The sequence below is a fragment of the Sinohyriopsis cumingii genome, chromosome 2 (assembly GCF_028554795.1).
Source record: "Sinohyriopsis cumingii isolate HCF-2022 chromosome 2, ASM2855479v2, whole genome shotgun sequence".
NCBI classification, from domain to species: domain Eukaryota; kingdom Metazoa; phylum Mollusca; class Bivalvia; order Unionida; family Unionidae; genus Sinohyriopsis; species Sinohyriopsis cumingii.
Window position 1 is genome coordinate 22,427,210 of NC_142962.1, and position 15,153 is coordinate 22,442,362.

The window sequence follows — 15,153 nt, forward strand, 5'->3', positions numbered from 1 at the left end:
GATAGTTATTGGTCCACAGCGTTAGTGGATAGTTATTGGTCCACAGTGTTGGTGGATGTTGCAAGATTCATTTAGATCAATAAAGGCTTTAGATGTTTAAGGGCATGTTAGAATTATTGTTCTTGTCAGTACTTGTTATTTACTGTGTAAAGAATTTCCTTGTAGTGCATTGATGTATTCATGTACATATTCTCCTAAGATCTCAGGGGTGAATGTTAATTTGTTTCTAACTGAGTTGCCTTCTTCAAACAAATTATTATTATTATTATTATTATTATTATTATTATTATTATTATTATTATTATTATTATTATTTTATTTATTTATTTAAGTGTATCTTAGGTAAACTATTCCTTTTGTTTGATGATGATTTGTATGTATGCATATATGTATGTATGTACGTATGTAGGCCACCATTTTTAAAGACAACCTTGCCTGATATGAAAATAGTACATTTTAACCATTTTGCCCCCCTCCCACCCCCATGAAAGGACACCACTTTCATAAAGCCAACTATTCACAGCAAAAGGGGTGTGGGCCATGAGCCTTGTAAGTGGGTGATCAGTGTATGAATTTTCTCATTCGTGTTTTCCCCCATTCACATTATAAGGATAGACAAAATTATAAGGCAGTGGTCAGCAGTAATGTATAATAAAGGTTTTATAGGATATAATTAAACTATTACTTAGAAAGACAACCATATAACTAAAATGTTATGGTAATTGTTTTGTTGTTTTTTAAATTTCAGGAGTTTCAGAAACTTCGTACTTTATGAGAATTTTTCATTTCTATACTGAAACAGGAAATAATGTTTTTAATCTTTACTCATTCAGTCCATGCTGTACAAGTCAGTCATTAAAATTTAAATATGCAAGAAATTGATAAAATCTGTAAGAAGATAATCCATGCTGATAAGTATGTGTTTGTATAAAGTAAAAGATTAAGATATTAAAATGATTTTTAAAAATATATTAAATAATAGATATTGGACTGAGATGAAATGAGTTAAATTATGTTGGGTTACCTTGTTTAGGTTACTTAGACTTAATCAAAAAGCCATTGTCAGCAACTAAGCTGAAATATGGGTGGTCTTAAAATAAGTTAAATATTATGAGAGATCTTAACAAAATATTTAAAGTATTAAATGAACCTGTTATGGGTTTGAATGAATAACATTCAAAATCAAGAACAATTAAACAGCTTGCATAGTTCTAGTCACCAAAATATGTTTTCTTGCCACCAAAGTCCAGTATATTTAATATTTGTGACCATATCTTTCACATGTATCTGTTTGGATTCACAGTTAGGTATTATCTGGAATGAATCAGGCATGATATGTTCCTTTTTGTCATCATTTTTAGGACTTTTTGGTCCAGTTAGAGTCCAAGAAAGCCAGGGTTCTCTCAATAAACCTCATTAGCAAGACTCTCATAGACAGCAAGTCTGAGGAAGGGAGACAACTCAAGGCCCGCCTTCGACAAATGAACAAGCGATGGGAGGTGATATGTCAGCATGCAACACAGCTTCAAAAAGACCTTCAGAGGGCACTCATGCAGTGTCAGGAATTCCACCACACAATTCATGACCTGCTGCTCTGGCTGGAAAATTTGGAGACCAGAATCCAGCAGTGTGAACCAATTGACTTGATGGCTGAAGATGCTATTTTGTGGTCCAAACACATGAAGCTAGTGGTGAGTGTCCATATATGGGCAATATAGTTACCTCCCTTATCTCTTTATCCCATGACATATTTTTGATATTGTGCATTTACCAGATAATATAATTTTGTTAAAATCAAAATATCTAGTACATTCAAGCACAGATTCAAGATGGTGTACAAATGAAAAGGTTGCTTCCTTGCTCTGGATAATTTATGATCATTAGTAATTTCCCATACACAGAACATTATTATATTAAGAATTCATTTTTTTGGGGCAACATCACACTGCCTTCATCAACAACTAATGTTGATCATGTGACTTATAATGGTCACATGATATGAGGAGACTGGTGTAGAGGGCTGGCAATTCATTCTGATGAAGGCAGTGCTATATTGCTGAAAAAATTTAAATTCTTAAGACATTTAGGCTCCAAGTATGTGAAATTACTAAGGATCAAGATGGTTTAGTTTTCTTTCTGATATATAAGGAATCAAGATGGTATAATTTTCTTTCTCATGTATAAGGAATCAAGATGGTATAATTTTCTTTCTCATGTATAAGGAATCAAGATGGTATAGTTTTCTTTCTCATGTATAAGGAATCAAGATGGTAAAATTTTCTTTCTCATGTATAAGAAATCAAGATGGTATAGTTTTCTTTCTGATATATAAGGAGTCAAGATGGGATAGTTTTCTTTCTGATGTATAAGGAATCAAGATGGTATAGTGTTCTTTCTCATGTATAAGGAATCAAGATGGTATAATTTTCTTTCTCATGTATAAGAAATCAAGATGGTATAGTTTTCTTTCTGATATATAAGGAGTCAAGATGGGATAGTTTTCTTTCTGATGTATCAGGAATCAAGATGGTATAGTTTTCAATCTGATGTATATGGAATCAAGATAGGATAGTTTTCTTTCTGATGTATCAGGAATCAAGATGGGATAAAAAAAATTATGATGTATAAGGAATCAAATGGTATAGTTTTCTTTCTGATATATAAGGAGTCAAGATGGGATAGTTTTCTTTCTGATGTATCAGAAATCAAGATGGTATAGTTTTCTTTCTGAAGTATAAGGAATCAAGATAGTACAGTTTTCTTTCTGATGTATAAAGAATTAAGATTGTATTGTTTTATACAGAAACAAGATGGCATAGTTTTTTTCTTCTTCTAATATATATGAATCAAGATGGTTTAGAATTCATTCTGACATTCATGAATTTAGATGGTATAGTTTACTTTCAGATGTATGCAGCTTGTAGAAAATAGTTATCAGCATGACTTTTCATTTGTTTGGGATTTGATTCTGACCAAAGTTTTGTCAGATGCTTTGTAGGCACTAGAAGGTTCATTTTTAGTCATGTTATTATTTCATAGTCATCATATTTATAAAGTCTGGGGTATTTTATTTCAAATTAATCTTTCATGTTTTGATAACAGGATCTGAAGTTGGACCTGGAGAAGAATCGTCCTAGAGTGATGTCCCTTAAGGAGACTGCAGATCAGCTGCTGGAGAATTCTGACTCCACAGAAATGGCACAGGCCAAAGACAAAATGCATATCATTGCTAATCGTCTCAGAGCACTCCTTCGTCTCTGCTCCTCATACATCTCCTGCCTTGAGGACAAATTGGATATTAACAAATCTACCTCAGTAAGCTTAAAATATTGATCACATCTCTGCCTCTATTAAGTTCAGTATAATTGGTACATTGATCTTGACTGTATCACAGTATCCACTATATCATACAAAATTTTTATTCATATGAAAATTTAAATAAGCAAAAGAGATTCAAACAAACTCTGAATATGTACTGATATTATTCATACTAGATGCACAGATCATTTTTAGAAATCTAGTTAAATGCAGCCTGTCAGTTTACAAAAGATGTTGAAAGGTTTGTCTTTCCCATGAAGCATATGGGAGGAATTGGTATCATTTTTCTAACAACATTACTGTTCTTGGTGTCTTTACTGCTGGTGTGAGTATTAAGTTTATTTGCATTTGGTTCTTTTGTTCTGAAACTGTTCTCTTACTGTACATATATGTACATGTAACTTGATGGGTACTGTCATACTAAGGGCTATTTTAAATTTTTTTTTATGTAACTTGATGGGTACTTTCATATTGATTGCTATTAGTCAATTCATGTAACTTGATGGGTACTTTTATATTGAGGGCTGTTTGTAAATTCATGTAACTTGGTGGGTACATTTATATTGAGGGCTATTGGTCAATTCATGTAACTTGGTGGGTACTTTTAAATTGAGGACTATTAGTCAATTCTTGTACCTTGATGGGTACTTTCATATTGAGGGCTATTTGTCAATTTATGTAATTTGATGGGTACTTTTCTACTGAGGACTATTTGTCAATTCATGTAACTTGGTGGGTATATTTATATTGAGGGCTATTGGTCAATTCATGTAACATGAGGGGTACTTTTATAGTGATGGCTACTAGTCAATTCTTGTAACTTGATGGGTACTTATATATTGAGGGCTGTTAGTCAATCGTAACAACAATATACCTACCACTTTGTAGTTTCAAATTGTTCATTCAGCTCATTATACCTCAAACTGTTGCATGCATAGTCATCAAAGGACTCCATTAGATTTGTTACATTGCATAGTCATCAAAGGACTCAGATTTCTTACATTGCATAGTCATCAAAGGACTCAGTTAGATTTGTTACATCCCTAGAAAGCAAATCACAATTACTTATTGTTCTTCTTCTTTTGACCTTGTTAGAGCAAAGCAGGCAAGATACATGATCTGTGAAAGTCTTGTTGAACCTGCAAGATACATTAAATCAAAACAGAATTCCTCACTCTGGAGTTATTATTGTCTCTAAAAAGGGTTATAATATCTATTACAGGGCACCAGTCATAGTCTGGATATGAGTGGGTCAGGTTCATCTGACTTGAGCAGTCCACGGGGTGGAAGAACCAGCACCCCCTCCCACCCCTCCATATTCCGTCCTGGATCTTCCACTCCCCACCGTACCCCAATCAGGACAAGATCACCATTTGCTGTGACAAGACAGGTATAGATATTTATAAACCTTGATATTTTAATATTTTTTTTACAACTGGACCATAAGATCAAGTGAGTTTCTAGTATGGATCTGCATCTGATGTGCCATGTGTCCATACATAGTCACCATATTAATTTTCTACTCAAAATCAACTGGATCAATTTGGAACGCATTTGGCACAGAGCATCCTGGCAAGAAGGACTTTCAAATTTTTACTAATAATGTTGATCTGCCATCAGATGTATCCACATTACTAAAAGCATATAAAAAATTAAGCATTTTCTAAAAAGAAAAACAAAACCACCCTACCTTGAACCTCTTTATAAATTTACATATGTAATTCTGATCGTCATTCAGCTATGGTAACAGTTACACAAAAATTAAAAAAATTTTCATTGTCAATCAACAATTGATATTTTCTACTTAAAACTCACCAGACCAGTTTGAAGCAAACTTGTCACATATAATCCAGGCATAAAGGCCTTTCAGATTTGTACAAATAATGACGTACACCATCAAATATGGCTGCAATTACTAAATATAGAAAAATATTTAAACAACAATTTCTACCAATCTGCTGAACAGACTTTTATCATATTTGACAGAAAGCATCCAGGTGGGTAACAATCTTTTATTTTGTACAAATGCTGATCTACCATCAAAATATGGCAGCCTTTACCAAAAATATCAAGACCTTTAAACATCATCCTCTTCAAAACTGCTAATATTGATAAAGCATCCTGGGTGAAATACCTTTAATTTGTTTCCAAATGATGCTGACTGGCCATGATATAAAGCCACCATTACTAAAAACAGAAAATATTTGAATGACTTCTCAAGAATGGCTCAACAGAAGTTTAACAAATTAAATATAAAGCATCCTCATATGAAGTGCTTTCAAATCTACTGTCTGGTACAGAAAACATTACTAAACATAAATAAACTTTAAAGCTGCTTTCCAGAAACTGCTCAGAAGAAATCGACCAATTTTAACAGCTTTCTTTTATAAAGGACTTTCAAATTTATACAAAGTATGATAATTCACTGTTGAATACAACCACCATTACTAGAACTCCTTTAAACAACTTCTCAAAAACCACTGTTCAGAATTAGACCAAATTTACAGAAATCATTCTGGAGAGACATGCTTTTAAGTTTGTACAAAATGATGTGAATTCGCTATCAAATATGGCTGCTGTTGCTGAAAATAGAAAACCATTAATAACTTGCAAACAACTGATTAACATTTGACATAGGGTGTCTAGTTTGAACTCCTTTCAGATTTATACAAAATGATTCTGTTCCACCATCAAATATGGCTGACATTGTTACAAGGAGAAACCATTTACCCTTTATCTCAAAATACCATGATCAGAATTTGAGCAACATAGACACAAGCATCTGGCCTAGGAACCTTTCTGTATTGGACGAATGATAGTGATATTCCATCCAATCAGGATAAAGATAAACATTGAAACATTGGATGAAATTTCAGCAGATTACACCCTACTAACCCAGACTTCTTAACCAATTGCTCTTGCATTTATCTCCCTTGTAGCAATGAGCCAGGAAAGCAGTCTTGGGTGTGGGTCTATTATTGGGTGGTGAGGGAAATAAACATTTTGGAGCATGGTCCTCAAACTGTTTAAAATATCTTCATGAGTTTTATTACATATGTTAGATTATGGGTCCAGATTTGTCTTCTTCCATTTTTCTCTTTTGGTGTGATTCTTGTCCATCCATCAATCTATCCATTATTCTACACCTTCTTCTTTAGGACGAAATTTCAAACCCCATTTATATTTTCTCTTGACACAAATAGACTAATAATCCAAGTTAACCTTTCAGCATTTTTAATGTTTTCTTCATTTATTTATCCATCCATCATTCTTTCACTCTTTCATTTCTGGAGCATAAGTCTATTTCTGTATGAAATTGTATACACATATTAGACCAGCGGTGTAGGTGTTCTGCTATTCACAGTTTTTCAGTTTTGATCAATCTGTTTGCCCATCCATCCATTATACATGTTTTAATTTCCAGGCAAACACTTGAAAACCATTTAGGTCCGTCAGTGAAATTTTGGTACTCTTATTGAACCAGTAGTGTAAATGTTCATTTTACTATTCCCAATTTTTAAGTTTCAGTATTTTTAACATTGCAATCCATTTATTTGTTCATCCATCATTCATTCCCACTTTCATTTCTGATTATAACTCCCAAACCATTTAAGATCTCTCAGTGTCTCTTCATTATAAGGCCCTTGAATATGGCATGGTTCTTGTTATAAAGTGAGGATGGTGATGGATTCCATTTCATTGAGTGGTATCCATCAGGTACATCATTATAAGCTGGTCTCACTGTAAGGTGATATACTTTATGACTCCCATGGTCTGCATAATGATGGAGTGTTTTACACATAATAGACTGGTAGTCTAATATGCCTTTTGCTATTCACAGTTTATCAGTTTCAGTAATATTTTCATCCTTACATTTTCCACCACACAATTGTTTCCATGGTAACATTGCAAAATATTATTCTAGTGGCGTAGTTATGCTTTTCACAGTTCTTCACTTCCAATATTTTGAATATTTTAGCCTGTTCTGGATCTTCCATATACTGCCAAACTGTCATGAAATCCATCTAATCCAGTATATGATACCATCTATAGGCCTAAATTCCAAACTGTCATGAAATCCATCTAATCCAGCATATGATACCATCTGTAGGCCTAAATTCCAAACTGTCATGAAATCCATCTAATCCAGTATATGATACTATCTATAGGCCTAAATTCCAAGCTGTCATGAAATCCATCTAATCCAACACATGATACCATATATAGGCCAAAATTCTAAATCATACACACTTCGAAACCAAATTTAATTCCACTTTTACACCTAAAAGCAGCAAACATAAGTGTTTCAAATATTGCACAATTCTGTATTCCTGAATCACTACTGAGGTTATCTAAACCTCCCAAAATAATAATTGACATTTGCAATGTATAATGTTTGAAGGATTTTGCATTTTCTATTTCATCATTTATTTTATGTGTATTTTACAGAATTGTAACATATTTATATTTCATTTTTTATTTTTACATTTATTAGAAGGGTTTATCATCTTAAATTGTTGTGCAATCGATTTTCACATTTTCCTAACTTTACCTTTTTTGGCACCATATAGTCACTATTATGCTGATGTGCTGTCAAACATTACTACATGTACATGCTGTTGGTTCATCATCTATCCATCATTTCTAGAACAAAACTCTTAATGTGTATCACTCCCTATACACTCTGAGACAAAACCCATAATGTGTATCACTTTCTATATACTTTGTAACAAAACTAATGATGCATATCGCTCCCTATATATTTTACTTTGTAACAAAATTCATAATGCCTATCACTTCCTATACATTTTGTAACAAAATTAATGATGCCTGTCACTCCCTTTATACTTTGTAACACAATTCTTGATGCATGTCACTTACTATATACTTTATAACAAAATTCATATTGCCTATTACCCCTTGTACACTTTGTAGCAAAACTTGTATTGCCTAACACTTCTTATAGACTTTGTAACACAACTCATGATGCACATAACTATGTAACAATAGTCATAATCCATATTATTCCCTATATACTTTGTAATATAATTCATAATCCATATCACTCCCTATATAATTTTTTAACAGAACTCACAATGCCTATCACTCGCTATACAGTTTACAAATTTCTAATTTATGAAATCTTCATCAAAGCATAGCATCTCCTAGCAGACATTTTAGCAGCATGGGGAGATATAGATGCTTTCATATTCCCCATCCCACCAGTATGTAATACGTGGGAAATAGCTATCACTATGTCTGTCCTCATACAGTTTCATTTTCAGAGCATAAGTCTCAAAAAGTTATTTCAACCAAAATTAGTAAAAATGTTAAACAAGTTGAGTAGAGGTGCCTTTTTGTATATAGAATGTTGTGCATTCATTGTTTTTAATGTTACCATGGAAACATTAGTAGATAAGTGATGAGCACTGTACAATAAGGTACTTTTGTAAGCAGTATACAGATTAAGAGGGCTGGAACATATGGTTGTTGTTGTTGTTGTTGTATTGGGTTTAACTCCATTTTTTTCAGCATAAGATAGGCTAAACATGGCAGCCAGTGTAAATGGTGGAGGAAGAACCCGGGAAAACCCTGGAAAGAACCATCAACCCACGAGAAGCTACTGGCAAGCTTTCTCACATACCCACATTGGCTGAATCCAAGACTCGAACCCACGCAGACAGAGGTGAGGTGGCAGTGATCCGTAATGGTGAGCACTTTAGACCACTTGGCCACTCAGGGCCCTGGAACATACAGTACATTTTAGCTGGAATCTTTACGTAAGTGGGGGGATGGTACTTTTCAGTTGGAATCTTTATATAAGTGGGGGGATGGTACTTTTTAGTTGGAATCTTTACGTAAGTGGGGGGGATGGTACTTTTTACTTGGAATCTTTACATAAGTGAGGGGATGGTACTTGGAATTTTTACATAAGTGGGAGGGGAAGGAGGGTATTTAATCTACAGATGACTGGTTAAATATGTAATAATCTTTTGGCCAAATTTGGTCATTATTTTTCACATTCATTGATATATTTTCTTTCGTATTCTTTTGTCATGATTGTTTCTACATCATGATCTCATTTCAGAGTTTGTTATATTTCACGTTTACTGGAGGATCTTATTCATGAATAAAAATAAAGTATTTTGATGTTAATTGGAATCTTTATCATTATCTTATAGTATTGAATCATCTTATACAAAATCATTTGCAAGAAAAAGTTTTAATACAAGCTGATTATGTCATATTTCCTATAATGTAGTTCAGTCTTAAGGTAATTCCCATTCATAACCATGTGGACATGTTACCCAAATGCACTTGATAGCCAGTAATTTTCTCCTCATTCAGTATTCTATCATTCTGCTAGGTTTATAAACATATGTCTTTACTGACAGAGAAAATGTTTCTTTGACAGTGCTATCTCTACTTTGATAGATTAACAGTAGTTTATGTGGCTTGATCTACAATGATGTTAACTATGTATAGGATTTCACACACATTCATGTGACATGTTGATGGTTTTATGTTGATGAGACCTTAAAAGAGATCAGTTATACATTAAAATGTTCATGGTCTCACATTGATGAGACCTTGTACAAGATCAGTTATATATTGTGATATGTTCATGATTTCACACTGATGAGATCTTGAATGAGATCAGTTATAAATTATGATAAGTTCATGGTCTCACATTGATGAGACCTTGAATGACATCAGTTATATATATTATGATACATTCATGGTCTCACAGTGATGAGACCTTGAATGAGATCAGTTATATATTATTTGTTCATGGTCTAATATTGTTGAGACTTTGAATGAGATCAGCTATATATTATGACATATTCATGGTCTCACATTGATGAAACCTTGAGTGAGATCAGTTATATATTTTGACACATTCATGGTCTCACATTGATGAAACCTTGAACGAGATCAGTTATATATATTATGATACATTCATGGTCTCACATTGATGAGACCTTGACTGAGATCAGTTATATATTATTTGTTCATGGTCTAACATTGATGAGACTTTGAATGAGATCAGCTTTATATTATGACATATTCATGGTCTCACATTGATGAAACCTTGAATGAGATCAGTTATATATTATGATATGTTCATAGTCTAACACTGATGAGATGTTGAATGAGATCAGATTTATATTATTATATGTTCATGGTCTCACATTGATGAGACCTTGTACGAGATCAAATATATATTGTGATGTGTTCATGGTCTTACATTAGTGAGACTTTGAATGAGATCAGTTATATATTGTGATATGATCACTGTCTCACATTGATGAGACCTTAATAGAGATCAATTATATTACAGTACATTAATCCATTGTTATGATATGATGTCATGAAGCTAATGAATATGAACGACATATGATATTATTACTACTGATAAAAGAGACAGACATTTTCATTTGACATCTGATTTCCATGAAAGCTTTTTACCTTTAAAACAAAATTTTAGATACATGTTTTCTCCAAGCATTTATCAGACACATTGTTTTTATATTGATTCTTTCATTTTTCTAACAAAAAAAATCATTGGATTTTAATTGAAGCCTTGAAGTTCAAAAATATATAGAAAAGTTGTGAATTTGTAAATGTAAGATTTTTTCTCTGATATGGATGCTTTAGCAGTGTAGTTTAGTGTCAGCAAACTGTTGACTGTTGGTATGTTCTATGCTGATGAGGCACTAGCTTTTACTTAAAAATGAACACATATTTACATATTTATTTGCATTTAAAAGAAGAGCATTACCATTTTTGTCGCATTTCTCTCAAAATCCTTCACTCAAAATATTTACATGTGACATCCAAGTACAGAAAAAAAATTTGGACCCAGATTGCATAATGCACTGGCTGCTTATTGTCTGCACATGAAAACATGAGTACAATATCTGTCATTGCATGACACTAAAAGATCATTGTCTGCACAAGAAAACATTAGTGCCAGATATGTCATTGCGTGACACACTGACACATCAGCACATCAAAACATTAGTACCAGATCTGTCATTGCATGATGCACGGAAAGATCAGCACAAGAAAACATGAGTACTAGATCTGTCATTGCATGACACACTGAAAGATCAGCAAAAGAAAACATGAATACCAGATATGTCACTGCATGACACTCTAAAAGATCAGCACATGAAAACATGATTACCAGATCTGTCCTTGCTCAACACACTGAAAGATCAGCACAAGAAAACATGAGTACCAGATCTGTCATTGCATGACACACAGAAAGATCAGCAAAAGAAAACATGAATACCAGATATGTCACTGTGTGACGCACTGAAAGATCAGCACATGAAAACACGAGTACCAGATTTGTCATTGCATGACACACTGAAAGGTCAGCAAAAGAAAACATGAATACCAGATATGTCACTGCATGACACACTGAAAGATCAGCACATGAAAACATGATTACCAGATCTGTCCTTGCTCGACACACTGAAAGATCAGCACAAGAAAACATGAGTACCAGATCTGTCACTACAAGACGCACTGAAAGATCAGAACATGAAAACATGAGTACCAGATTTGTCATTGCATGACACACTGAAAGATCAGCAAAAGAAAACATGAATACCAGATGTCACTGCATGATGCACTGAAAGATCAGCACATGAAAACATGAGTACCAGATTTGTCATTGCATGACACACTGAAAGATCAGCAGAAGAAAACATGAATACCAGATATGTCACTGTGTGACGCACTGAAAGATCAGCACATGAAAACATGAGTACCAGATTTGTCATTGCATGACACACTGAAAGATCAGCAAAAGAAAACATGAATACCAGATATGTCACTGTGACGCACTGAAAGATCAGCACATGAAAACATGAGTACCAGATTTGTCATTGCATGACACACTGAAAGATCAGCAAAAGAAAACATGAATACCAGATATGTCACTGTGTGACACACTGAAAGATCAGCACATGAAAACATGAGTACCAGATTTGTCATTGCATGACACACTGAAAGATCAGCACATGAAAACATGAGTACCAGATTTGTCATTGCATGACACACTGAAAGATCAGCACATGAAAACATGAGTACCAGATTTGTCATTGCATGACACACTGAAAGATCAGCACATGAAAACATGAGCAGCACAAACAGCACATTATGCAGTGGTAGCTCAAATTCTAGACAGTATGCAATTGGATATTCATCATTTATGATGATTGATTACAGTTACATGTTATGATTGGGTATGCATTATTTATGATGATTGATTACAGTTACATGTTATGGTTGGGTATGCATTATTTACGATGATTGATTACAGTTACATGTTATGGTTGGGTATGCATTATTTATGATGACTGATTACAGTTACATGTTATGACTGGGTATGCATTATTTATGATGACTGATTACAGTTACATGTTATGACTGGGTATGCATTATTTATGATGACTGATTACAGTTACATGTTATGACTGGGTATGCATTATTTATGATGACTGATTACAGTTACATGTTCTGACTGGGTATGCATTATTTATGATGACTGATTACAGTTACATGTTATGACTGGGTATGTGTTATTTATGATGATTGATTACAGTTACATGTTATGATTGGGTATGCATTATTTATGATGATTGATTACAGTTACATGTTATGATTGGAAATGCATTATTTATGATGAGTGATTATAGTTACATGTTATGATTGGGTATGCATTATTTATGATGATTGATTACAGTTACATGTTATGATTGGAAATGCATTATTTATGATGATTGATTACAGTTACATGTTATGATTGGAAATGCATTATTTATGATGACTGATTATAGTTACATGTTATGATTGGGGATGCATTATTTATGATGATTGATTGCAGTTACATGTTATGGTTGGGTATGCATTATTTATGATGACTGATTACAGTTACATGTTATGATTGGGTATGCATTATTTATGATGATTGATTACAGTTACATGTTATGATTGGAAATGCATTATTTATGTTGACTGATTACAGTTACATGTTATGATTGGGTATGCATTGTTTATGATGACTGATTACAGTTACATGTTATGATTGGAAATGCATTATTTATGATGATGGATTACAGTTACATGTTATGATTGGAAATGCATTATTTACAGATGAGTGATTACAATTGCATGTTAAAATTTGGTATGCATTATTTATACATGAGTGCTACATGTTACAGTCTGTAGCCTTTTTCAAGGTGGTATTCAGCTCTTTATTCATCAATACTGGCCAGAAGTTAATGATGGTTTATTTTTGAAAGCAACAGAATGCTGATTTGTGTTGAAATGTCACGAGGTCTCTTTCTGTGAGTGTGTGTGTGTGATTTGGATTTTTAACGTAGCTTTAACAATTTTTCAGTCATATCACTATGATGTCTGCAGTGTGACAGTTTATAGTGATATCTAACAGTGGGGCATCATGTCGCAGACATGTAGCTCCAATTCTAGTCACATAACCCTGGCACCAGGCTGACCAGTCCTAACACCAACTTCTTAATGCTGAGTGCCAAGCAAGTACCATTTTTTATAAGTCTTTGGTATGACTCGGCCGGTGATCAAACCCACAACCTCCCACATCCGAGGCGGATGCTCTAACCACTAGGGCACCAGAGCAATCTCTTTCTGTGAGAATTTCAAAAATGTCTGCCAAGTTTAATCAGCATAGGAATAAATAGACAAATGTGAAATCTTCATAGAGATTGATTTCTAAGTAAATGTTAGTGAAATAAATATTACTGAGACTAATTTATGCTCTGATAAAAATGTTTTGACAGTAATATTCTTTGCTTGGACATCCAAATGAAGGGACATTCACTTTTAAGTTGCTGAAACTTAAGTACAGTGACAGTATCCATGACAACAAAGGGATGCAATTTAAAATTTCTTATCAAAATTTCCATAGAACTTTGCTCATAACATATTTAACTATTTTTGGTTTTATTTCTTTGAGCTTCTCCAAACTTTCCCTTTTTTCTTTGTCATATAAGCCTGAGAGGTGTCCCTATTGTGGGACTACTAGACCACAGGTAGGTCTGCATGGTAATAGACCCCATGTGTTGTCTGTGTTTTTGTATCCACTGTTCTTCACGTCATAGTTTAGATTATTGTTAATGTGACTGCCTTTGTACATAATGTTGTTAAGTTGACAGAGTGCTCAATCCTAGGATAATTAATTGTTAGATTGTAGGTATTTGGGTAATTTAGTTAGTGTGCTTTAGAGTGACTTAAAGTACTGTTTACACATGGCTCCAAATTCCAATAGCCATCAACATCAATCACTAGTGCTTAGTCATACATGTTAGGTGCTGATATGTTTAATGCCAAGATGATGACTTATGACCATTACCAGCTTGTCTCTGAGTGCTCACTTAAAGTGCAGAGTTAATAATGGTCTGCAAAAGGCAGAGCACTCAGTTACAGGTACTGGATTAACTTGCAATGCTCAATTTCAGACAAAATTTATACAGATAAGAATAAAAGTGCAAAAGTAACATGTGTACTTGGACCTCAAGCATTTTTTTTTAAATCTTGAAATTTATTAAATTAACATTGCTGTTGAACCCTATATATACTTGGATACATATGTACACATACATTTCACATTGCTCTTGAACCCTATATATACATGGATACATATGTACAGATATACATTTCACATTGCTGTTGAACCCTATATATACTTGGATACATATGTACACATATACATTTCACATTGCTCTTGAACCCTATATATACTTGGATACATATGTACACATATACATAGAAGCTAGTTCCACT

At 33.5% G+C, this 15,153-nt stretch overlaps 1 protein-coding gene across 1 annotated transcript in view; it reads left to right on the forward strand.

Moving 5' to 3' along the window:
• The window catches only part of LOC149804453 (nesprin-1-like), a 572,886-nt gene that overhangs the window by 547,330 nt on the left and 10,403 nt on the right, over positions 1-15,153 (forward strand). The window contains exons 141-143 of the mRNA XM_089940603.1: positions 1,362-1,691; positions 3,103-3,315; positions 4,541-4,708. Coding sequence (XP_089796729.1) covers positions 1,362-1,691; positions 3,103-3,315; positions 4,541-4,708 — 711 coding nt within the window. The remainder of the gene's footprint in view (positions 1-1,361; positions 1,692-3,102; positions 3,316-4,540; positions 4,709-15,153) is intronic.